Source organism: Schistocerca serialis, chromosome 1 (assembly GCF_023864345.2).
Source record: "Schistocerca serialis cubense isolate TAMUIC-IGC-003099 chromosome 1, iqSchSeri2.2, whole genome shotgun sequence".
NCBI lineage: Eukaryota > Metazoa > Arthropoda > Insecta > Orthoptera > Acrididae > Schistocerca > Schistocerca serialis.
Window position 1 is genome coordinate 1,131,737,408 of NC_064638.1, and position 26,172 is coordinate 1,131,763,579.

Sequence of the window (26,172 nt, forward strand, 5' to 3'; positions counted from 1 at the left end):
ACAAACTGCTCCATTCAGTGAGAGCGCAGGGACGCTGACAGGTGGCCGATAGCCGTAGACGCGTCGAATCTTGGCCCAGACCTGCGATGGAGTGACATGGAGGCCAATTGTGGACACATACCGCTCCCAGCACTCCTTCTTGCCTTGGCGGGTAAGGAGGCGGGCCCGCGCACGCAGCCGTTTGAAGGCGATAAGGTGGTCGAGGGAGGGGTGTCGCTTGTGACGCTGGAGCGCCCGCCGGCGATCTTTAATCGCTTCAGCGATCTCAGGCGACCACCAAGGCACAGCCTTCCGCCGAGGGGACCCACAGGAATGGGGAATGGCAGATTCGGCGGCAGTAACGATGCCGGTGGTGACCGATTGAACCACCGCATCAATGTCATCGGTAGAGAGAGGCTCAAAAGCGGCAGTGGAGGAGAACAAGTCCCAGTCAGCCTTATTCATAGCCCATCTGCTAGGGCGCCCAGAAGAGTGGCGCTGTGGTAGTGACAAAAAGATTGGAAAGTGGTCACTACCACACAGGTCGTCATGCACACTCCATTGGACAGACGGTAAGAGGCTATGGCTACAGATTGAAAGGTCAATGGCGGAGTAGGTGCCATGCGCCACACTGAAGTGTGTGATGGCACCAACATTTAACAGCGAGAGATCGAGCTGCGACAATAAATGCTCAACGATGGCGCCTCGACCTGTTGCCACTGACCCACCCCACAGAGGGTTATGGGCGTTGAAGTCGCCCAATAGCAAGAAAGGTGGCGGCAATTGGGCGACCAGTGCAGCCAGGACATGCTGCGAGACATCACCATCCGGTGGAATGTAAAGACTGCAGACGGTAACAGCCTGTGGCGTCCACACGCGTACAGCGACAGCCTCTAAAGGCGTCTGGAGAGGAACAGACTCGCTGTGCAGAGTGTGAAGGACATATATGCAGACGCCACCAGACACCCTTTCATAAGCTGCTCGGTTCTTATAATAACCCCGATAGCCACGGAGGGCGGGGGTTCGCATTGCTGGAAACCAAGTTTCCTGGAGAGCAATGCAGAAGAAAGGGTGAAGGCTGATAAGTTGAAGGAGCCCGGCTAGATGGTGGAAGAAACCGCTGCAGTTCCACTGGAGGATGGTGTTGTCCATGGCTGGGAAAGGCGTGACGGGACTGGGAAGGCAGATTACGCCACTGGGTCACCTGTTGCCTCCGATGGAGCATCCGTACAAATGCCATCCATTGCGTCCGAGGGACCGGCAAGAACGAGGTCCTCAGCGGACGCCAGAATCTCCACCTCGTCCTCAGAGGCAGAGCTTGTAGGAAGCGGTGGGATCGGTGCCACCACAATACCGTTGGTCTTGGGGACTTTCTTCTTTTTCTGCTTCTCTCGCTGTGCCTTCGGCGGTTCAGGCTGCATGGGCTTCACTGGGTCAGTCTCAGGGACAGACGACGACCGCGAGGCCCGACGACCAGGGACTGGCGGTTGTTTCAACCACTTGCGGGCGTCCGCTTTGCCACTGGTCGGAACGTGCGAAGGGAGGTCCCCAAGGGACCCCTTCCTGGCGAGAGCAGCCGAAGAAGTCTTACGCTTCTCCGGCTGGGAAGGGGGAGCTGATGTCCCCGATGGTTGGGAGGGTGTTGCTCCTGGAGAAGATGGAGCAGGAGCAACAGGGTGTGAAGTGCCCCCCACAAGCAAGGGGGCTGGTGGAGGCTGACCGATCTTAGAGCTGATTCGTGATGATGGGAGAACCGTCGTTGCAGCAGCGGCGTAGGTTGACGGCATTGCCACAGGATGGAGCCTCTCATATTTCCGTCTAGCCTCGGGGTAGGTCAGCCGGTCCAAGGTCTTATATTCCATTATCTTCCGTTCTTTCTGCAATATCCTGCAGTCTGGCGAGCAGGGGGAATGGTGTTCTCCACAGTTAACACAGATAGGAGGCGGGGCACATGGAGTATCGGGATGTGAAGGACGGCCGCAATCCCGACACGTGATGCTGGAAGTACAGCGAGATGACATGTGCCCGAACTTCCAGCATTTAAAACACCGCATCGGAGGAGGGATATATGGTTTCACATCACAACGGTAAACCATCACCTTAACCTTTTCGGGTAAGACATCACCCTCAAAGGCCAAGATGAAGGCACCGGTGGCGACCTGATTATCCCTCGGACCCCGATGGACGTGCCGGACGAAGTGAACACCTCGTCGTTCGAGGTTGGCGCGTAATTCATCGTCGGACTGCAGAAGAAGATCCCGGTGGAATATAATACCCTGGACCATGTTCAGACTCTTATGCGGCGTGATGCTAACGGAAACATCCCCCAACTTGTCACAATTGAGCAACCTCCGTGACTGGGCAGAGGATGCCGTTTTTATCAACACTGATCCAGACCGCATCTTGGACAAGCCCTCCACCTCACCGAACTTGTCCTCTAAATGCTCTAGAAAGAACTGAGGCTTCACGGATAGAAAAGATTCCCCATCAGCTCTGGTACAGACAAGATATCTGGGTGAATACGTCTCACTGTCACGCAATGCCTGTCGTTCCTCCCATGGTGTGGCGAGGGAGGGGAACGATTTGGGGTCATAAACGTTACCTTTAAAATGGGCTCTCGAACGCTTAGAGACTGCTGATGGCTGGCCGCCAGCGATAGATGATGTACCACGCTTCATTGCGGGTCATCCGCCCTGATGCCACCTACTCCGACCAAGGGCCCTCCCCACGGGCGCCACCCAGCCACAGCAAAGGCCACCTGGCAGGATGGCCATTGCCGGGAGTCCCGATGCCCCAGGGCGATGGGCATCTACTCCTTGGCATACGTGGGGAGTTAACGGCGCAGGCATCAGTAGAGCGATCCCTGTGTTGTCAGGGGGCTACAACCAAGAGGGTACATGGCGGCCCCACCACAACGGACTGGCTACCGTGCTGGATCTTAGGTGCAAAAATGGCCAAGGTCGTCGTCGCAGTAAAAAGAAACACTGCAGAGTGCAATGTGGTAATCGCCCAAGAGATCGAAAACGAGCGTGACACCCTTGCAACGACGAGAAAGACGGCTAAAGGTCTAATTGCACGACGGATACAGTGCACCATGTAAGGCGCCCTTCCCCAATTGGCTCGCTCTTCAGAATAATTTAGAAAGATGGAGGTCAAACCCAAGAGGGGACCATCACATAAGGCCGAAACATGTGAGACTCCTTTTAGTCGCCTCTTACGACAGGCAGGAATACCGCGGGCCTATTCTAACCCCCGAACCCGCAGGGGGGAGACGTGATGCTGTTTATGGCTATTGTAATGAGGGTAACACTTAAAACAATGCCCTGAGGGACACCCATTTTCTGCTCAAAACGATCTGACAGCGCGTCAAAAACCTGGGTCCCGAGGCAGATGGGGAAGTGGTTCTGGCGCGCAGTCCGGAACCGTGCGACTGCTACGGTCGCAGGTTCGAATCCTGCCTCGGGCATGGATGTGTGTGATGTCCTTAGGTTAGTTAGGTTTAAGTAGTTCTAGGGGACTGATGACCTCAGCTGTTAAGTCCCATAGTGCTCAGAGTCATTTGAACCATCGAATCCGATCAGTCTGAAGCGTTTATAGTCTACGTTTAATCTCGCCTTAACTTCTCAGTGATGAGTGGGCAGGAACGACGCGTGGTTCAGTTTCCAGATTAAATTGTAGGCCCCTGTTCCCTCGGTCGGTTAACAGGGGTAGTTCAGGGACGCACAAGACTTGGGCTAGGCTGTTGAGCCACAAACAGTTAATTATTGCAGCAGCAAGTCTTCAGTGATGACAGATGATTACTGACTTTCCACTTAACAGAAGTTAGTAGAGCCATCTTTAAGCTCTACATCCAATTTTCTTCTCGTTCCATCGCTCATAGTTTTATTCTGCGTAAGTTTTATTAATATTCGGATAAATTAGACCGCTCTCGTGTTCTTACAGACGGATATCAGGTCACAGCGCGTATTTCACACTGGCTATATTTGATTTTACGATAAATCGTACAGTGGTGAAAGTTTACGCGTATTATTGTACTAGATGAGTTCCCGGCGTTGCCCTGGTACACATTTACACTGAGGAAATGAAAGACATGGGATTGCGATATGCACATATACAGATGGCGGTGGTATCGCGTACACAAGATATAAAAGGGCAAGTGCATCGGCAGAGCTATCATTTGTACTCATGTGATTCGCATGAAAAGGTTCCCGACGCGATTAGCTCACACGACGGGAATTAACAATTTTAAACGCGGAACGGCAGTTGGAGCTAGATGCATCGGTCAGGCCTTTTCGGAAATCGATAGGGAATTCAGTATTCCGAGATCCACGGTGTCAGGAGTTTGTCGAGAATACCAAATTTCAGGCATTACCTCTCAACACCGACGAGGCAGTGGGCGATGGGCTTCACTTAACGACCGAGAGCAGCGGCGTTTGCGTAGAGTTGTCAGTCTACGAAACAAGCAACACTGCCGTAATCAGTACACATGGAAAGAAGACATCGATTTTGATCCGATGACGCCGTATGCTACCTGGAGGATAGTACAGGGTGTCCATAAAAGGACTCCCTGATTTCAAAATAAAATATCTCGAAAACAAAGATCGATAGAGGAAGGCAGTAAACGGTATGTTTATTGTAAAAGCTGTAAGAAGTTTATACAGCAGTTTGAAATAATAGTTACAAAAGCTGCTAACAATGGCGCTGTAATCCCCATACGTAATGCCTAGTATAAATAGTGATCCGAAGCCCAGAGCGATCAGTTCCACTATTGAAACATGAAAGGAGGTTAGCGTACCGAAGGAAGAGATTAAAACCATGTACTCCATTGAACAACGCGTTTTTCTGGTGCTAGAGTATCACAGGTTAGAAGAGAGTCCTACGGCAACAAGGCGAAGTTTTAAAGCACGATTTAATGTTCCAAAAGGACCCGATGTGAAAACCATTCGTACGCTCTTCGCAAAATTTCAACGAACAGGCAGCGTAACTGATGATCTAGTGAGGCATGTTGGCCGCAAGCAAACCGCAGTTACGCCTGAAAATATCGCCACAGTTTCTGGCGATTCAGCGAAATCCAATGTCATCCGTCCGTAGAATTGCATCTGAGGCTGGTTTGAAGCGTTCCAGCACGCAGAAAATACTGAGAAAGAGCCTACACATGTCTCCATTCAAAATTCAAACGCACCAGGCCATACCCGTACGAGCTGTGCAACAAAGGGTTGCCTTTGCTAATCAGATGCTCACAATGATTGATAGTGAAGGATTTGATGTTGGCTGCATCTGGTTTACAGATGAAGCACACTTCCACCTGAATGGATACGTGAATAAGCAGAACTGGCGATTCTGGGGTTCCGAAAAGCCATATTCGCCTAAAGTTACTGTGTGGGCTGCAGTATGCAGCGGAGGCGTTATTGGCCCTTTTTTCATTCGAGAAACGGTCACTGGTGCACTTTACGTTGCAATTTTGGAACAATTTGTCGCCACACAGCAAGCATTAGAGGATCGACCAGGCACTGAATGGTTTATGCAAAATGGAGCCCGACCACATCGGACCGAACAAGTGTTTCGCTTTCTTGAGGAATACTTCGGGAATCGAGTCATTGCTTTGGAATATCCCAAATTTACTGGTGCAGGCATGGATTGGCCTCCATATTCGCCGGATTTGACTCCCTGTGACTTTTTTTGTGGGGCACAGTGAAAGACATGGTCTACCCGAAGCATCCCGCCACGCTGGACGAGCTTGAATCGGCGATCTCTGTGGCATGTGAATCCATTTCGGTTGAGACACTACGAAATGTGATGGCGAATTTCATTCTTCGTTTACGTCACCTCTGTAGTGCCAATGGTGAACATTCTGAAAACATTGTGATGTGATTGTTTGCAAAGATTGTTTTCATACGATTATTTCACTTATGTATGCTGCTTTGAGCTGTACAGCGTACAGCGCCATCTGTTAGCAGCTTGCGTAACTATTATTTCAAACTGCTGTATAAACTTCTTACAGATTTCACAATAAACATACCGTTTACTGCATTCCTCTATCGATCTTTGTTTTCGAGATATTTAATTTTGAAATCAGGGAGCCCTTTTCTGGACACCCTGTAGATACGATAATGGTTTCAACGTCGTCTACCAACAGAGAGCACAGTGGCATAGCTACGAGAGCTCCATCTGTGTCTACCCTTCAATACGGAATGCTCACAGCCAGAAGGCTCAGTGTGGTGCAGACATTTGAAGCAAGCAGGCATCCATGCCACGGAGACGCATTCGTACTCTCTACGGCTCCTGAGCGAGTTTGAAAGGGATCAAATTGTGGCCTTCCGAGTGGCGAAGTGGTCCTTTCGGAGAATTGCCACATAAGTTGAACGTGCTGCGTGAGTTGTGCAACGATGCTGGTATCAGCGGTCACGTGAACATCTTAAACCTGTAGGCGAGATAGCACAGACGCCCGCCAGGATTGCAGTATTGCGACGACAGCAGTGGCGGATCGTACAGAAAGAGGATTTGTGAGCCCAGACGTGTCAACACGAACTCTTGCGAATAGGTTATTAGCACAGAAAGTACGGATCCGCATGTTAAATTAAATGTAGATGGCACCTCTACAGACTGTGTAACAATTGCTAAATTTCTATGAATGAATATTGATTCTCAGTTGAAGTGGTGGTGAACACACAAAGGTACTTGCAAACAGAATGTCATCAGCATGTTATGCCCTTAGAATCCTATCATCAGTGTGTATGTCTTTTCGTTACATATTATTCATATGTACACTCAATTCTTAGCTATGGCATTCTTTTTTCAGGAACAAATGCACAAAATATGAACACAATTTTCAAACTCCAGAAAAGAGCCATAAAAATAATAACCAAAAATACTAGTCGAGCTCATTGCAAAGATCTGTTCAAAACACTGGGGATTTTAACTGCTCCATGTGAATACATTTACCAGTCAATTGCCCACATCATAAATAACATTGGTAATTACTGCACAAACATCTTTGTCCATGACCATGCAACAAGAGATAGACTCAACTTACATTTACCAAAAAAAAAAAATAAACATAAAACTCAAAACAGCATTTTCTACCAAGGAATAAAACTACAATAAATTAGCAAGATAGATTAAAGAAACTGCAAAAATACACTTATTTAAAAAGGCAGCTAAAAAGTATCTGTTGTGCAATACATTTTATACACTGAAGGATTACTTAGATAAAACAGAGTAGGGGTTTGATAAAAAATGTTATACAAATAATTAATAATAATAATGATGATGATTATAAAACATCCAACATTCCCACATAACACCTTCACTTTATATCTTTTTTTTCCCTTCTTCTTTCCTTTCTAGAAATACCTACCCCCAAGCTATGCATAGCACAGTACTAACAGCTCTTCCTCTTTCTCAGCCCAACTACTCACTCATTATGGAGGGATGCTGACTCAGTTTCTCCGGATAGCACACGGGAAGTTGCGGTACAGGAAATGGCCCAGAGATCACCTGTGTTTGTGTGTGTGTGTGTGTGTGTGTGTGTAGTGAGTGAAGTGTTATGAAACAATGTGTGTATAGTGCGTGCAGTGACTGATAGTGAGATATGAGTGAACAATGTGGCATTACATTATTTAATGAGTTATTTGTAAGAAAAGTATTGTATACCGGGAGTAAATCTGATGATTGTCTCTAACTAGAATTCTGTAAATATAAGTGTATACGAATTAGCTTATTTTAAATTGTTCTAAACTTGTAAATACTTTGCATGTCCTACATCCTTGTAAAAAGAGATCTACAGATGAATAAAGCTACAACTGCTACTACTACCTATAGCCTGTCTTCCAGTCGCGGCACGGCATCGATGTGCACGGCTCGATCGGTGCCGTCAGAGGACCACTCGGACGATGGAATGGCGCATCGTGGTCTTAAGCGATAATAGAAGATCCTGTCTGCGCCCAAGCGACGGTCGTTTGCCAGTACGACCTAGACATGGTGAGCGTTGTCTCGTACAGACTAGAAATCTACTCTGTAGGAATCAGCGTGGTTTTCGAGAAAGACGGTCGTGTGAAACCCAGCTCGCGCTATTCGTCCACGAGACTCAGAGGGCCATAGACACGGGTTCTCAGGTAGATGCCGTGTTTCTTGACTTCCGCAAGGCGTTCGATACAGTTCCCCACAGTCGTTTAATGAATAAAGTAAGAGCATACGGACTATCAGACCAATTGTGTGATCGGATTGAAGAGTTCCTAGATAGCAGAACGCAGCATGCCATTCTCAATAGAGAGAAGTCTTCCGAAGGAAGAGTGATTTCAGGTGTGCCGCAGGGGAGTGTCGTAGGACCGTTGCTGTTCACAATATACATAAATGACCTTGTGGATGACATCGGAAGTTCACTGAGGCTTTTTGCGGATGATGCTGTGGTATATCGAGAGATTGGAACAATGGAAAATTGTACTGAAATGCAGGAGGATCTGCAACGAATTGACGCATGGTGCAGGGAATGGCAATTGAATCTCGATGTAGACAAGTGCAATGTGATGCGAATACATAGAAAGAAAGATCCCTTATCAATTAGCTACAATATAGCAGGTCAGCAACTGGAAGCAATTAATTCCATAAATTATCTGGAAGTAGGCATTAGGAGTGATTTAAAATGGAATGGTCGTATAAAGTTGATCCCTGGTAAAGCAGATGCCAGACTGAAATTCTTTGGAAGAATCCTAAGGAAATGCAATCCGAAAACAAAGGAAGTAGGTTACAGTACGCTTGTTCGCCCACTGGTTGAATACTGCTCAGCAGTGTGGGATCCGTACCAGATAGGGTTGATAGAAGAGATAGAGAAGATCCAACGGAGAGCAGCGCGCTTCGTTACAGGATCATTTACTAATCGCGAAAGCGTTACGGAGATGATAGATAAACTCCATTGGAAGACTCTGCAAGAGAGGCGCTCAGTATCTCGGTACGGGCTTTTGTTGAAGTTTCGAGAACATACCTTCAGCGATGAGTCAAGCAGTATATTGCTCCCTCCTACGTATATCTCGTGAAGAGACCGTGAGGATAAAATCAGAGAGATTAGAGCCCACACAGAGGCATACCGACAATCCTTCTTTCCACGAACAATACGAGACTGGAACAGAAGGGAGAACCGATAGTGGTACTCAAGGTAACCTCCGCCGCACACCGTTAGGTGGCTTGCGGAGTATGGATGTAGATGTAGATGCAGATGTAGAGTGCTTCGCCTTAGACACACTGGCCCCATCCCTCATCTTATGGTCTTGGGTGCGATAAGCTAGAACTCTCGTTCACGATTGGAGTTTCTGGAGGGGACGCTGACCAGCGCTCAGTATTTGCAGAATGTTGTTAGATCCGTTGTAACAGAAAAGTGGTGTGTTGTTCCAACAGGATAATTCTCGCCCACACTGCCCATGAAAGTCAATGTGCTTTGAAAGACATGCAGGAACTTACCTGGCCAGCACGATCTCCGGACTCGTATCCAATCGAGCATGTGTGGGATATGATGGGATAGGAAGTGACTCGTGCAACTCATCAGCCAATACCTTTTACAGAACTACAACAGATCGAGCAGGCGTGGACAAAGGTATCCCAGAATAGCATTTTCCATCTGCACGACCGACTGGATGCTAGGGTCAGCGACTACATTGCCGCCCGTGGAGTGTACACCAAGTACTAATACCGGTGTTTCAGTGCGAGTCGACACCTGGTACTTCAGCACCGCTCGTGCTACTGATCTGTAAATGTAATCATTTCATGTACTCCACATGCACTGTTGCAACTATAAATCTTGAGTGAACTGGAAACCTCTAAAAGGGTTTATTAATTTTTTTCCGGCAGGGTAGATAAAAAGACAGCTGTGAAAGTTTGCCAGTTAAGCGTTGGCGGCGGCGGTGTTGCAGATCGGGCTGTGGGTGGTGGCGGCGCTGGTGACGGTGCTGAAGATGGGCGCCATGGAGGAGGGCAAGGGCCGCGGCAGCTGCTGGTCGTGGCGGCCGCAGGACGAGGACGGCGAGCGCGTCGCCACGCCCATGCTGGTCGCCGTGTTGGGCGGCCCGCTCGCCGTCGTCTACCCCTGCTGCCTCACCGTGCGCGCGCGCCTCGAGGTGCGTCACACCCTGCGCGCTGCCAATCTACGAGTCCGCCCCTCAGTCGCCTGTCGCCTGTTGACTAGAGATGGGTAGTTCGCAAACGAACGGGTGCAAAGGAACGGTTCACCAAGATGACCGAAAGGACCGAGGAACGAATTCCAAGGAACGATCGGTTCATAGTTCACTTCGGTCGCGGTGGTCTACTTATAGTTCCCGGGAACGAGAACCGATCAGTCGCCTCTCCTGGACCCCCCATCTCCGGACAATCCGAGCCGAGGCACGCTCCCGGCTCCGACTCCTCGAGCTCCTTTCTGGCCGTACGTGGGGTCTGGACCCCTCCACCATCCTTCACACCTATAAATCCCTCATCCGCCCTATCCTCTGCTACGCCCATCCTGCCTGGATCTCCACCTCTCCCACCTTTTACAAGTCCCTTCAAATCTTTGAACGCCATGCCCTCCGCCTCGCCTATCGTATCCGTCTCCCCTCCCCCACGCGGATCCTGTACGGTCTTATTCCGTTCCCCCACCTCTTCCTCTTCCTCGAATGGATACGGATCATATACACCTCCCGTAAACTCGATCTCCCTCACCAGCTTGTCGCTCATGTCCTCTCCCACCCCCGTCTGCTGCCGCGCCTGTATTTCCACGTCCCACCTGCTCTCCATCTCTCCACCCTACTTACCCTCTCCCAAGATGGCTTCCGCCAGCTCCCCCTCCCTGATGATGCCCTCCTCCCCTCCATCTACCCCTCCTACCCCTCCCTCCCTCTTCCTGTGTTTGTTCCTATGGGCACCCTCTCTCCCTTCTCTCCCCCTTCCATCACTCCTCCTTTTCTCCCCTTCTCCCCCGGGCTTCCCGTACCCCCATACCTCCATTCCTCCTACCATCTCCTCTGCCATTGGCTCTTTGTTCTCCCCTCTCCCCCCCCCCACCCCTTTCTTCCCCCCTTGGCAGATCCCCGGACACGCACACGCTAAGTGGACATTCGCGCGCTGGAGACCATCGCCTTCAGTTTCTTGTGTGTGTGCCATCGTGTTTGTGTTTAGTGTTCTTCGCCGTCAGGCTCCTTCGTTCACCTGTGCCGTCGAAGTAGTCAGTGTTTGTGCGCTGTGCCGACAGTTTTTAGTGTTTTTGCTCGTCGAGTGTGAACGGCTTCATGCTATTTGTTTCTGTGTCTACGGTTTTTTGCCCACCGCTTTGTATTGTATTTTCTGTCTCTCCTTTGTATTTTCATTGTCCAACTTGCGGCTGAAGAGCAGCGTAATATGCTGCTGCCAGCCCACCTTCTGTAAGGTGTTTAAATAACAATAAAGGGGAAAAAAACGATCGGTTTATAGTCCACTTCGGTCTCGGCAGTCTACTTATAGTTCCCAGGAACGAGGAATGATCGGTTCATAGTTCACTTCGGTTGCGGCGGTCTACTTATAGTTCCCGGGAACGAGGAACGATCGGTTCATAGTTCACTTCGGTCGCAGCGGTCACTTCGGCAGTTCTCGTTCCAGCCTCGGTCGCGTGATCGTCTCAGTCTCGGTCTCCCTCGGCCGCACTCGTCGTTCTTCGCACGACCACCTGTCTCAGTTCCACTGCCGACGGCTCCTAGTTAGTTCAGTATCCACTTGTTTGTTTCGTTCACTGCGCTCGCCTATTTTACATATGTTCCAAACTGTTCTTGCACTTGGTTCTGACTATTTAGCGTCCACGACCGGTAATCAAAAAGTATTTTATACTTACGTAAATTACATAAAAATTACGTTGTATGTTAGGTACGTCTTTTCAGGTAACAAAAGGGCATATCAGCTCACTTCATTATATCGATGAACAGGAGCAGAAGACATAGTTATAACAAGACATGTTTTTTTTTTTTGTTATTCATATATTTTTTTGTTTCATCGACTTGATTTAGCAGCTAACTTTCAATAATTTGCTTAATTTTTAGTGTAAGAAAATTCATATAAAACGATTTTCGTGTATCTTTCATATACAAAACATTACATTTAGGAAGGCTCTAATTATTTTTAAGTTTGGTTGTTTCCAATTTGCATTATATGCAAGTTTGCTTTCTTTAAAAACAAAAAAGTGGGTTGTGGGTCATTTTGGCTCAGTAGGAAAAGCGGTGCCTATCCATTTGAAAAGACATAGATTGCCATAAAATCGTATTTACTTATTATCTCAAAAACATTTGTTGAGAAGGAGCTTCAAACAAAAACTTTATTACTGCGAACTTTATTATTATTATTATTATTGCTGATTTAACTTTAATAATGCAACATAAAAACCTAATTTTTACTAAGCGTGTGGCGCAAATATGACAAAACTACATTAATTTTATGCTTACATAAAGTCTCTACTTCGCCTACGAACTCAGAGACAACGTGAAGTATATATAGGGTGTAAACGATTATTGTTTACAACGTAGTCGAAACGAAGAATTTTATACAAGACACTTGTGGTCTATCAAGTTGGGAAACACCCACCAACAGGTTTACAAGACTATATGAGCTATAGCCCATGCGCGTCGCGTAAGATTCTCATATTCTCTTCTCCAGCTCTCTACAAATCGCCATCGATTGTTTCGCAATTGTTGCTTGCATTAGCTTGTTATTTCTTCACTGCCTAATAATTACAAGTTTGTCTGTTTGTTGTGTCTGCTCGTAACGGGCAACACATTGTCCGTAATTGGCGAGCAGTCTGTACTCGGGGCCGGTTTTCCGTGCGCCACCTTATGTTATTTCCCTGCGATCAGCCACACAAGGCTACAGTTGGCTAAACGAGAGGTTGTGCAAAATCACAGAAATTACTTCTAAAAGTGTGTAAGAATTCTGTAACGAATAAAAACTCTATACTCCAGGGGGGAGGCAAGTGCCCCCTCCTGGTGCCCTGCATCCTTCAGTCACCTACACTACTAGTTTTCAGTTTTTCATAAGAACCATATACCAAGCACAAATGAACGGTGAACGAGCAAAAATGAAAGGTTCCCAAAAAAGAACGATCAGCTGAAGATATAATCCAAATCTGAGTGACACTAGCAACCATCTTAAACTATGAAACTGAAATTTGTATATAGTAGGATACCAGTATTTTCCATTTACATTCGAATGTGTTAAAGATTAATTTAATTAGATTGATGATGTTACAGAATACAGGCAATGATCAAATAAAGGCATAAAATATCCAGTTACCAGTTTGCAGCAGACTGACAGACACAAAAGTTAAAACGTACGTTGGCTTTCAAATTCCAGGGTCTAATTATCTAGAAAAGTGAACCAGGGTAATTAAGGAGGGCTGAGAAAATGTAACAGAATTATGGCCAATATGTGATAAAAGCTCCTTCAGCTTCAGATTGAAAAAGTAAATATCGCCTATTAGCTGAGGTAAGAGAGGAACACCATTGTCCAGTTATAGACAAAAGCAGTTTGCAACAGAATCACAGTCTGTTTAGCGGTGGGCCACTTAAACTCACCGGTCCACTGAAGGGTTGGCAAAACACTCTGTTGCCGGAGCTGCGGCTCCTGGGCTTGGTGGTCCAGCCTAGTCCTCACACTACCTGCTCTTTTACTCTTCTTCTCCCCTGTCTTGTGGTCAGTTATACTTCTTCACCTTTTGTCTCTCTCTGCTTCTCTTGCCCTGTCCGTGTTGCTAGTCTTTCCTAGATAATTTATAAGTGGCTTGCCTCTGGTAAGAGGAGGGCGCTAGGGGATGTATGTCCCCTCGTTGCACTCTGCTCTCTCGGAGGCTTACGAGTGCTCCCTAGGTGAGGCACCTTGCCTTCCTTTCTTCCTCTGTCTCCCTTTCTTCTTTTTAAACTTTATCTCGTTCTCGTTGCCCTTTCGTAGATCTTCGAGTTTTCTTTCTCTCGTTTTGCGCTGTAGGCTATCTCTGATCTACAGTCATGTAGAACTGCCTGTTCGAGGAATAAGGGACAGATGACTTACAAGGGAACCTCCCCATCGCACCCCCCTCAGATTTAGTTATAAGTTGGCACAGTGGATAGGCATTGAAAAACTGAACACAGATCAATCGAGAAAACAGGAAGAAGTTGTGTGGAACTATGAAAAAAATAGTAAAATATACAAACTGAGTAGTCCATGCGAAAATAGGCAACATCAAGGACACTGGGAGTCAAGGAGTGCCGTGGTCCCGTGGTTAGCGAGAGCAGCTCGAGTGAAAAGTTTAATTTTTTATTTTCAGTTTATGTGACAAACTCTTATGTTTTCATCACTTTTTTGGGAGTGATTATCACATCCATAAGAAAACCTAAATCGGGCAAGGTAGAAGAATCTTTTTATCCATTCGCCAAGTGTACAAGTTAGGTGGGTCGACAACTTATTCCTGTCATGTGACGCATATGCCGTCACCAGTGTCGTATAGAATATATCAGACCTGTTTTCCTGTGGAGAAATCGGTTGACCTATGACGTTGCGATCCAATGTTTTCGGTTCCCATTGGAGAGGCACGTCCTTTCGTCTACTAATCGCACGGTTTTGCGGTGCGGTCGCAAAACATAGACACTAAACTTATTACAGTGAACAGAGACGTCAATGAACGAACGGACAGATCATAGCTTTGTGAAAATAAAGAAAGTAAAATTTTCAGTCGAGGGATGACTTGAACGAAGGACCTCTCATTCCGCAGCTACTCACGCTAACCACGGGACCACGGCGCTCCTGAGCTCACATTCTCCTTGATGTTGCCTATCTTGCGCATGGACTACTCAGTTTGTATATTTTACTAATTTTTTTCATAGTTCCACACAACTTCTTCCTGTTTTCTCGATTGATCTGTGTTCAGTTTTTCATGGCCTATCCACTGTGCCAACTTATAACTAAATCTGAGGGGGGTGCGATGGGGAGGTTCCCTTGTTAGTAGTCTGGTCCCTTTAATCATCCAACCAATCAACCGACCAGAATCTCAAGTAGAATGATTGAGGGAGTTTGGAAATTAGTCAGAAAAAGATGAGTCACTCTGCAAAGTGAGGTTTTCATTGACAGAACTCAGTATATTGGCCTGGATGGCTGGTATTCATTAGAGGCAAAGCTAATACCAGGACTACCCCAAGGAGGCGTAATAGACCCACGCCTGTCCTTTGATTAGGGTGGGCAGCAATCTGAGACTGCTTGCTGTCACACTGTTGTATATAGGAACATGTTGTCGTCGAATGCCTGCAGGGGGACTCAAGTTCACTTGGAATGAATTTCTGGGTGGTACTTAGTTTAAATGTAGATAAATGTAAGTCATGCTTGTGAGCAGAAGAGACATTCCTGTAATGTTCGAATACAGTGTTTACTGTATGCAACGTGAATTAATCATATCACTTAAATATCTGTGCATAACATTACGAAGTGATTTGAAATGTAACAAGCACATTAGGCCAGGTGTAGGAAAGGCGAAGGACTGGCTATAGCTTACTGGAAGAGTTCTGTGAAAGTGTGGTACGTCTATACTGGTGTGACCAATTCTTGAATACTGCTTGAGTGTTCAGTATTTCCATTACGTCAGATTAGAAGAAGACATCCGGCCAATTCAGATACATGCTTCTCAATTCGAACAGTGTGATAGTCTTTTTAAAATGCTCCAAGAGCTTGGATGTGATCCTAGGAGAGAAGACAATCTTTTCCTAAAACATTGTTGAGGTAGTTTAGAAAACCCACATTTAGTGTCACTGCTTTTAATATTCCTCTCACATCAGAGCCGTCAGGACAAAATAAAGGAGATTAGGGCACTCACAGAGGCATATAAGCTGTCTTTTTCCTCATTGAATTTGCACATGCATCAATTAAGGGGAAGATAAGTATTAGTAGAAAATATCCTCCGCCATGCATTCTACAGTAGCTTACAGAGAAGTTGTAGTGTAGTGGTCTTCAGTCCGAATATTAGGTTGATGCTGCTCTCCTTGGCTTGATGCTAATCTCCACGCAGCTCTATCCTGTACAAGCCTAACATCTCCGAGTAACTATTGCAACCTACATACTTTGAACCTACGTAGTGTATTCACCCCTAGTCTCCCTCTGCAATTTATTTTACCCCCCCCCCCCCCCCCCCCACCCATCCACACACACACACACACACACACACACACACACACACACACACACACACTTCCCTCCAAGTAAAAACTGGTAATTCCTAGATGCCTCACTTTGAGTCCTATCAACCGAGTCCTTCTTTTAGTCAAGTTCCGCCACAAATTTCTTCTCACCCCAATTCTACTCAGTACCTATTCGCTAGCTAAGCGATCTACTCATCTAATCTTCAGCATTCTTCTATAGTACCACATTTCAAAAGCTTCTTTTCTCTTCTTTCCTGAACTGTCTACGTCCATGTTTCATTTCCATTCAAAGCTACACCTCAGACAAATACCTTCAGAAGATACTTCCTAATACTTAAATCTATATTCGATTTTAACAAATTTCTCATGTTCAGAAACGCTTTTGTTGCGATTGCTAGTCTGTGTTTTGTATTCTTTCTACTTCAACCATCACCAGTCATTTTATTGCCCAAATAACAAAACTCATCCACTACTTTAAATGCCTCGTTTCCTAATTCAATTCCCTTACCATCACCTGATTTGATTCGCCTATGTTCCATTACCCTTGTTTTGCTTTTATTGATGATCTACACCTACAGACAAACTTTGTAAGCCACCGTACAGTGCGTGAGGGAGGCTACCCCTGCACCACTACTAGACATTTCCTTTCCTATTTCGCTAACAAAGCGAAACAATAAACAACTATCTATATGCCTCCGAATGACCCCTAATTTCTTGTATCTTATCTCGATGGTCCTTACGCAAAAAGTATCTTGGCGGCAGTAAAATTAATCTGCAGTCAACTTCAAATTCAGCTACTCTAAATTTTCTCAATAGTGTTCCTCGAAAAGAGCGTCTCCTTCCCTACGTGGATTCCCATTTGTGTTCCCAAATCAACTCCGTAATACTTGTATGTTGTTCGAATCTACAGGCAACAATTCTAGCAGCCCACCTCTGAATTGCTTCGACGTCTTCCTTTAATCTGTCCTGGTTCAGATCCCAAATGCTAGAGCAGTACTCAACGACAGGTCGTACGAGCATCCTATGTGCGGTCTCCTTTACAGGTGAACGACACTTTCCTAAAACTCTCCCAATAAACCGAAGTCGACCATTCGCCTTCCTTACCACGGTCTTCACATGCTCGTTCCATTTCATATCCCGCTGCAACGTTACGCCCAGATATTTACACAACGTGACTCTGTCAAGCAGGACACTAGTAATACTGTATGCTCCTTTCATGAGACTGTCCATTCCGTTCAACTGCACTTCCAAGTCCTTTGCTGTATCTGACAGAATTACAATGTCATGGGTAAACCTCAAAGTTTTTATTTCTTTTTTTTTCTTTTACTGCTTGCTTAGTGTACAGATTGAATAACATTAGGGATACGCTACAATCCTGTCTCACTCCCTTATGAACCACCGCTTCTATTTCATGCCCTTCTTATAACTGCCATCTGGTTTCTCCAAAAATTGTAAATAGTCATCCCTCCCTTTGTTTTACCCCTGTTACCTTTAGAATTTCAAAGAAAGTATTCCAGTCAACACTATCAAAGGCTTGTTCTAAGTCTGCAAATGTTATAAACGAAGGTCTGCCTTTCTTTAATCTATCTTCTAAGAGAAGTCGCAAGGTCAGTATTGCCTTCCACATTTCTCCAGAATTCAAACTGATCTTCCCTGAGCCCGACTTCTACCAGTTTTTCATTCTTCTGTAAAGAGTTCGTTTTAGTATTTTGCAACTATGACTTAATAAACTGATAGTTCGGTAAGATTCACACCTGTCAGCGTCTGCTTGCTTCGGAATTGAAATTATTACATTACTCTTTAAGTATGAGGGTATTTCTTCCGTCTCATGTACCTTGCAAGTCCGTGTCGATAGATGAGTGGTCAGCGCGGCCGAATGCTGTGCAAAGTGGCCCGGGTTCGATTCCCTGCGGGGTCGGAGATTTTCTGCGCTCAGGGAGTGGGTGTTGTGTTGTTGTGTTCATCATAATTTCATCCTCATCGACGCACAAGTCGCCGAAGTGACGAAGAAGACTTGTACCAGGCGACCGGTCTACCCGACGGGAGGCCCTAGCGACACCAACAGGAATAAGTTTGAGATGGGTGGCTCCCATCAGGATGTCAGCCGTTCTGAGGGAATGTCGCCTACTCCAGAGACCTCGTTTGACTTACGCATTTCAATGCTTTGTCAAGCTCTTCGCGCAGTATCTTATCTCCCATCTCACCTTCATCTACGTTCGCTTCTATAACATTGCCTTTAGGTTCATCTCCGTTATATGGCCCCTCAATACACTCTTCCACCTTTCAGCTTTCCTTCTTTGCCTAGTATTGATTTTTCAGCCTGCTTCTGTTTTCTCCAAAGGCCTCTTCAATTTTCCTGTACGCGGTATCCGTCTTTGCCCTAGTGAGATATGCATCTAAATCCTTACGTTTGTACCCTAGCCATTCCTGCTTAACCATTTTGCACTTCCTGTCAGTCTCAAATTTTATACGTTTGTATCCGACTTCGACTGCTTCATTTTTATATTTTCTCCTTTCATCAATTAAATTCAGAATCTCTTCTGATATCCAAGAATTTCTACGGGGCATTGTCGTTGTACCTATTTGATATTTTACTGGCTTCGCTGTTTCCCAAAGCTACCCATTCATCCTATATTGATTCATTTTCCCAGTTTCACTCAATCGTTGCCTCATACTGCTTCTCAAACTCTCAACAATGTCTGGTTCTTTCAAATTATCCAGGTCCTGTTTCCTTAATTTCCTACATTTTTATAGTTTCTTCTGTTTTAGTCTGTAGCTTATAACCAATAAAATGCGATCAGAGTCCACATCTGCCCCTCGCAACGTCTTACAGTTTAACTTCTGGCTCCGAAATCTCTGTCTTACCATTTTATAATCAATCTGAAACCTTCCAGTGTCTCTAGATCTTTTCCGCGTGCACAACCTTTTTTCATGATTCTTAAAACGCTGAAGTGCAGTGTTACGTGTAGTGTAATGCTACGCGCAAGTGATTATTACTTTTAATTACTATCTTCAAAAAATGGTTCAAATGGCTCTGAGCACTACGGGACTCAACTGCTGCGGTCATTAGTCCCCTAGAACTTAGAACTAGTTAAACCTAACTAACCTAAGGACATCACAAACATCCATGCCCGAGGCAGGATTCGAACCTGCGACCGTAGCGGTCTTGCGGTTCCAGACTGCAGCGCCTTTAACCGCACGGCCACTTCGGCCGGCTACTATCTTCGGCGCAGCTGACTTCTCCTTGTTTTTAAACAGAGTCATATGGGTTAGAGTTTACTCTTTATGTTGCAGTAAAGTTAATTCATCTAGTCCCGTAAAAACTGGTGAACCCGGCGTAATCTCTGATGGTCACTGGCGTGAAATTCGACGGGTACTACGGCCTCGCATCGTGCCGCATCGCGCTAAGCAAGAACATCCGCCTCAACCGCGTCGCGTATCTTCCGCGTCCCACTTCACCATAACTCCATAGTGTTAGACCCACCGCCAACTGTAGACTTGTCTAATTGCGCAGAAATTAATCATGTGACAGTAAAACCGCCACCGTTTTGGTAACAGAATGCCGTGCTGTGTGTTGCGCAACTAGAAAGTCAAATGGTTCAAATGGCTCAAATGGCTCTGGGCACTATGGGACTTAACTGCTGCGGTCATTAGTCCCCCAGAACTTAGAACTACTTAAACCTAACTAACCTAAGGACATCACACACATCCATGCCCGAGGCAGGATTCGAACCGGCGACCGTACTACAAAGTCAGTTTGAGCTGGCGCACATAATCGTAGACGACACGAAGTGCAGTTATGTAGTTGCTGCCCTCAATGACGATATGTCAACAGAGGTGCAAGACATTCTGGCGTCACCAGCGAGTACTGATCGTTACATAGCCATCAACAGCGCCCTATTACCCGGCTCTCACAATCCGAGGCGAAGAGGTTGGAGAAGTACTCCGAACTGAAGAGGTAGGCGATCGCATCCCATCGCATCTACTGCACCGACTGCTTATACAGGGTGTTACAAAAAGGTATGGCCAAACTTTCAGGAAACATTCCGCACACACAAAGAAAGAAAATACGTTATGTGGACATGTGTCCGGAAACGCTTACTTTCCATGTTAGAGCTCATTTTAATACTTCTCTTCAAATCACATTAATCATGGAATGGAAACACACAGCAACAGAACGTACCAACGTGACTTCAAACACTTTGTTACAGGAACTGTTCAAAATGTCCTCCGTTAGCGAGGATACATTCATCCACCCTCCGTCGCATGGAATCCCTGATGCGCTGATGCAGCCCTGGAGAATGGCGTATTGTATCACAGACGTCCACAATACGAGCACGAAGAGTCTCTACATTTGGTACCGGGGTTGCGTAGACAAGAGCTTTCAAATGCCCCATAAATGAAAGTCAAGAGGGTTGAGGTCAGGAGAGCGTGGAGGCCATGGAATTGGTCCGCCTCTACCAATTAATCGGTCACCGAATCTGTTGTTGAGAAGCGTACGAACATTTCGACTAAAATGTGCAGGAGCTCCATGACGTGATTACACAATTGCATGCGGATTCTCGTCAGCCCACACATGTTGACTATGAAAATTTACAATTTGATCACATTGGAATGAAGCCTCATACGTAAAGAGAACATTTGCACTGAAATGAGGATTGACACATTGTTGGATGAACCATTCGCAGAAGTGTACCCGTGGAGGCCAAACAGCTGCTGATAGTGCCTGCACACGCTGTACATGGTACGGAAACAACTGGTTCTCCCGTAGCACTCTCCATACAGTGACGTGGTCAACGTTACCTTGTACAGCAGCAACTTCTCTGACGCTGACATTAGGGTTATCGTCAACTGCACGAAGAATTGCCTCGTCCATTGCAGGTGTCCTCGTCGTTCTAGGTCTTCCCCAGTCGCGAGTCATAGGCTGGAATGTTCCGTGCTCCCTAAGACACCGATCAATTGCTTCGAACGTTTTCCTGTCGGGACACCTTCGTTCTGGAAATCTGTCTCGATACAAACGTACCGCGCCACGGCTATTGCCCCGTGCTAATCCATACATCAAATGGGCATCTGCCAACTCCGCATTTGTAAACATTGCACTGACTGCAAAACCACGTTCGTGATGAACACTAACCTGTTGATGCTACGTACTGATGTGCTTGATGCTAGTACTGTAGAGCAATGAGCCGCATGTCAACACAAGCACCGAAGTCAACATTACCTTCCTTCAATTGGGCCAACTGGCGGTGAATCGAGAAAGTACAGTACATACTGACGAAACTAAAATGAGCTCTAACAAGGAAATTAAGCGTTCCCGGACACATGTCCACATAACATCTTTTCTTTATTTGTGTGTGAGGAATGTTTCCTGAAAGTTTGGCCGTACCTTTTTGTAACACCCTGTATTAGTGGATAACGCAGTCTGGAGCGACATTCTGAAGAAGTTGGGTTATCGCGCCTGTTATCCGAAGTACAGAAGGTACGGACAGTGTGGGCCAGTGATCTAGATGTAATCGAGTAAACCGCGGATTGCACAGCAGAAATACATCCGTCAACATGCTTCACAATAGTTTGCCCACAGCCTTAGGCAGATAACAACCTCTCCGTGCTACAAGCACAGGTTGCCGAGCTGCATTATGCATCCGGACTACCAATCGCCAATCCCGTCACAATCAGCGCAGCCACTCCCCTTCATTAGCAAAAGTCTGCTGATACCACTGACGGTATGGTTCCGACACGTGGTAAGAGTAGCCCGCTGTGCGAACGGGGAAACTCAGCAGGAAGTCAGTGATGACGGCCATTGGCTCTCCAGACAGCAGCCGTTGACTGTCTGAAAAGGAACCTGGCACAAAGTTACGGTTTTTGGTAGACACGGGTTCTGACATGTGAGTCTATCCATCTGCCCATCTGCCGCGTTACAATTGCGATGATTGTCATCTTTTCGCCGCCAATGGATCTACGATCGCAGTGTATGCTCGTGTCATATTAGTGTCGACCTTACGCTTCGGGACAAATTTGAATGGCAGTTTATCGTAACAGACGTGGCGTACCCCCTTCTCGGAACGGATTTTTTATCATTATATGGACTCCGCCTGACCTCCATCACCTACACCTTGTTGACACTGCTACCAACCTAGCGAGCAAAGGGTGAGCGTGTTGTGTGGGAGACACAACAGTACGGATGATTACCGGCGATTCTCCTTTCATAGAGCTCCGCAGGCACTTCCCAGAGTCACGTGCCAGACTCCCACACTAGCACCTGTGCAGCACTCGATGTTCTGTACTCTGACTACACGTGGACCACTACTCCATGCCAACCACGCCGCTTGACGCCCCAGAAACTGAAGATAGTGAAGCAGGAATTCTCGTTCATGCTCGCACAAGAAATCTGGTGCCTGTCGAGTAGTAGCTGGGCGTCTCCACCATATGTGGTCCCGAAGGAAAATAATGGATGGTGTACACGTGACGACTATAGACAGCTCAATGCCACAACCCTTCCAGATCGACTTCTAGTACCACATATCGGAGATTTTCCGTTCAGTTTCCATGGTAAGAACATCTCTTCTACGTTAGACTTAGCTCGCGCATTCTACCAGATGACTGTGGCACCGGATGACGTTGCTAAGAGCGTCGTATGTTTGCATTTACCCGAATCCCTTTCGGACTTTGAAATGCTACCCAAACATTTCAGTGGTTCACGAATGAAATCACACACGACTCAGACTATTGTTATGTGGTTATCGATGGCATCCTGGTCAAGGCAGAACACCTGTCACACTTACACAGATCTTCACTCACCTACGTGTACATGGCCTGCTCATTAATCCATTAAAGAGCATCTTCAGAGCAGCAGGAGTTCAGTTCCTGGGCTGTACTATCAACGTGCAAGGCATACGACCATCACAAGAGAAAGCAGAATCTCTGCTTAATTTTCTGCAGCCTACGACAGTTAAGTTGTAATTATGCCCTACTAGCTGCACCACCGAATAATTTGTTGCATTGTTCGCCGAAGCCGAAGGAAAAACTTTAGTCCAATAATGAAGCCGAACTGGCATTTACCAAGCTGAAGATTAAAATCGCGGAAGGTACACTGTTAGCGCATCCAGTTCTGTAGGTGCATCTCGCCCTGATGGTCGACGTATCTGCCACTAAATCAGTGCTGCACTGCAACACCAAATACGTAGACGAGCACTGGCAGCCCTTAGTCTTTTTCAGTAAAACGATATCGGTATCTCAACAGAATTGGTCCACCTATGAGAGCGAACTGTATGATGCCTATGCTGCTGGAAGGACAGCAGTTCACTCTCATCAAAGACCACAAGCCACTAACACACGCCTTCCTCAAGCGTCCGTAGAAAGCGTCACCACGTTAGCTGTGATACTTCGACTGTATAGGACATTTCGCTACCAGTATTGTTCACACTGAAGAAGAACTGAATGTGCCAGCTGATGCTCCCTCCCGGGTCGAAGCGATCACTGATGCAGTTGATTTTGAAGCTTTCGCTGCAGTGCGACAGTCAGATAGCGTGCTACGAGATTTGTTGGTGCAACGATCAGACCTACAGCTTCGCCACATTACGTTGTCACCGTTACCTGTATTGTGACGTTGCCGCTAACAAACTGCGATCGTTTGTGACTACTAACTTTCACCAACTGACAGTTGCCTCTTTACACAACTTGTCGCACCCTACAGCACAAGCCAATACCAACATGACGAAGCGAGCACACATGGACAAAGAGTGTGACAGTATGTGACAGTATGTGACCTGTGGACAGAATAAAGTTTGCCGGCACTTTAGGTCGCCTCTTAGCATGTTTCTTCCTCCGAATCATAGACATGCCTATCTAGACCTCGCAGGACCTCTTCCACCGCTGGAAGGTTACACCTACCGCCTCACAGCCATCGATCGTTTTACATGCTGGCCCGAGGTATTCCCGATCGCTGACATTATCGCCGAAACTGTCACGACTGGACTCTGAAGGGGATGGATCGCCTATTTTGGTGTGCTGCTATGAATTACAACAGACCATGGCGACAATTTGAGTCGTACTATTTTACAGTGCCTGTGTTATTCCGAATTACGATCCAAAGTTCCTTCGGACACGCATGCATTTCCAAAGGAAGAGGCAGTGCAGCGACTAAAGCCGATATGAAATAAATTAAATGTATTCGCTGCGCGAATGTAGACAACCGTATTCCTAAGCGACACAAATTTTGTATGTATATATTTCGGAAACATAAACAAAAAACACACTGGAGATGCCACAATTGTAGTCGAACATGTTCGGTGACTAAACAAAACAAAATTTGTGCTTACAAGAAGGCAGACCCTCTTTAATTCATTATTATTTTCTTCAAGCACTGGAACAGAGCTAGCAATTCCATTAAGATAACTATTAAATAACTCGCGACACTCAGTGCACTGAAGCCTTTGGCCCATTTTAAATCTCATTTTCACCTCACCACTAAATTCACTTTTAGAAAGATTCTTTGATAGATTCAGTTCACAAATCTATATTACTATTATTCTTTCGCATTATTGCCATGGCTTACATGGTCATTTTATATTTGTATTTAAGTACTTCGTATATAAATGGTAAAATATACATAAAATATATAATACAAACAAACACACACAAATTTTATAACTGAATATCTAGGTCTCTTAAGGAGTCCACAGATCTTGGTGTCACCAAATACAGTTCATTTGATCCACCAGGAAATTTTAGTATCGGACACTTTTCGTCAGGTGCTGCATAGTTTGCACAGCAGCTGCACAGTAACATTCTGGGGCGTATTTGAAGTTCGAACCCCAGTCTATACAAACAGGCACAAAACCACTATGTCCTGTGATTAGTAGAATCAGTAATAAGACGAGAATATGCTGCCAGACACTTTTGGACCCCCCTTACAGCTGCTCCTTCTCGTCTAATTGATGGTGCTGCAATGCAACACAGGATAAAACTGTCACTCACTCCCAGTAGCAAGTCGCCTATCTGATAGCTTCCAGGGACTACAAAAATGTGGTTTTCAGTGTTTCCTATAATTACTGAACGGATTTAAAAATTTAAAACGCTGTGATATGCTACCCATTATGTGGTATAGTCTTACGTTAAAGGTTTAATACAATAAGTCAACAAATTTAACATATAATTTCAAACCTTTTCGGAACTTTTCCTCGTTGGCACCCCCGCAAAATAATGAAAGGAAAAAAAGTTTATCGTCTACTACATTTACGTTGTTGGTGTGGTAAGACTTCTTAACTACCAACCCCAAACGTGACACATTTTGTGGACAGTTTCCACCTATAAAGCCGAAGATATCTACAAAATTATATTTTTTAGGACAAACACTACCTTTACCATGTGCATTTTCAACTTTTCTTGCGACTTAACTTTGAATATGGCCGGACGATACATTAGTGGAAGAAATTTTATTTGCGCGGCTGCATGCCCGGAATTTAATAGAGTACTACCTTTACCAGTTTTGGTTCTGACTTTTTCATTAGTCTATGGGTGAATAATCCGAAACTAATGAAACCAACTTAGTTAGGGTTTTGCGTCTTCAACCATAAAGATTTTACATGCTTAACGTCAAATATTTGACGCATTAACTCAGGGTTTGCGTTGTTTGGGGGAAGAGACGAAACTACGAGGTCATCGGTCTCACCGGATTAGGGAAGGACGGGGAACGAAGTCGGCCGTGCCCTTTCAAAGGAACCATCCCAGCATTTGCTTGGAGCGATTTAGGGAAATCACAGAAAACCTAAATCAAGATGGCCGGACGCGGGATTGAACCGTCGTCCTCCCGAATCCGAGTCCAGTGTGCTAACCATTGCGCCACCTCGCTTGGTGCATTAACTCATTTGTAAAGTAATCGGTAGTTTGAAGCTGTTGTCAACATGGCACTTCGATTCCCTAAAGAGCTGAGCGTGGGGCTAACTGGTCTCATCTAACAGGCCTGCATTAGTGATACCTATTGAAACACTGTATACCGTGAGTGGGAGCCTGCGCCGCTTCTTCGAGATCACTTTCCTCTTTTGCCTTTTCCTGT

General features: G+C 46.0%; 1 protein-coding gene across 1 annotated transcript in view; it reads left to right on the forward strand.

Annotated features, from left to right (window-relative positions):
• LOC126455858 (uncharacterized) overlaps positions 1 to 26,172 on the forward strand; it is a 114,504-nt gene that overhangs the window by 83,294 nt on the left and 5,038 nt on the right. The window contains exon 2 of the mRNA XM_050091623.1: positions 9,882 to 10,085. Coding sequence (XP_049947580.1) covers positions 9,882 to 10,085 — 204 coding nt within the window. The remainder of the gene's footprint in view (positions 1 to 9,881; positions 10,086 to 26,172) is intronic.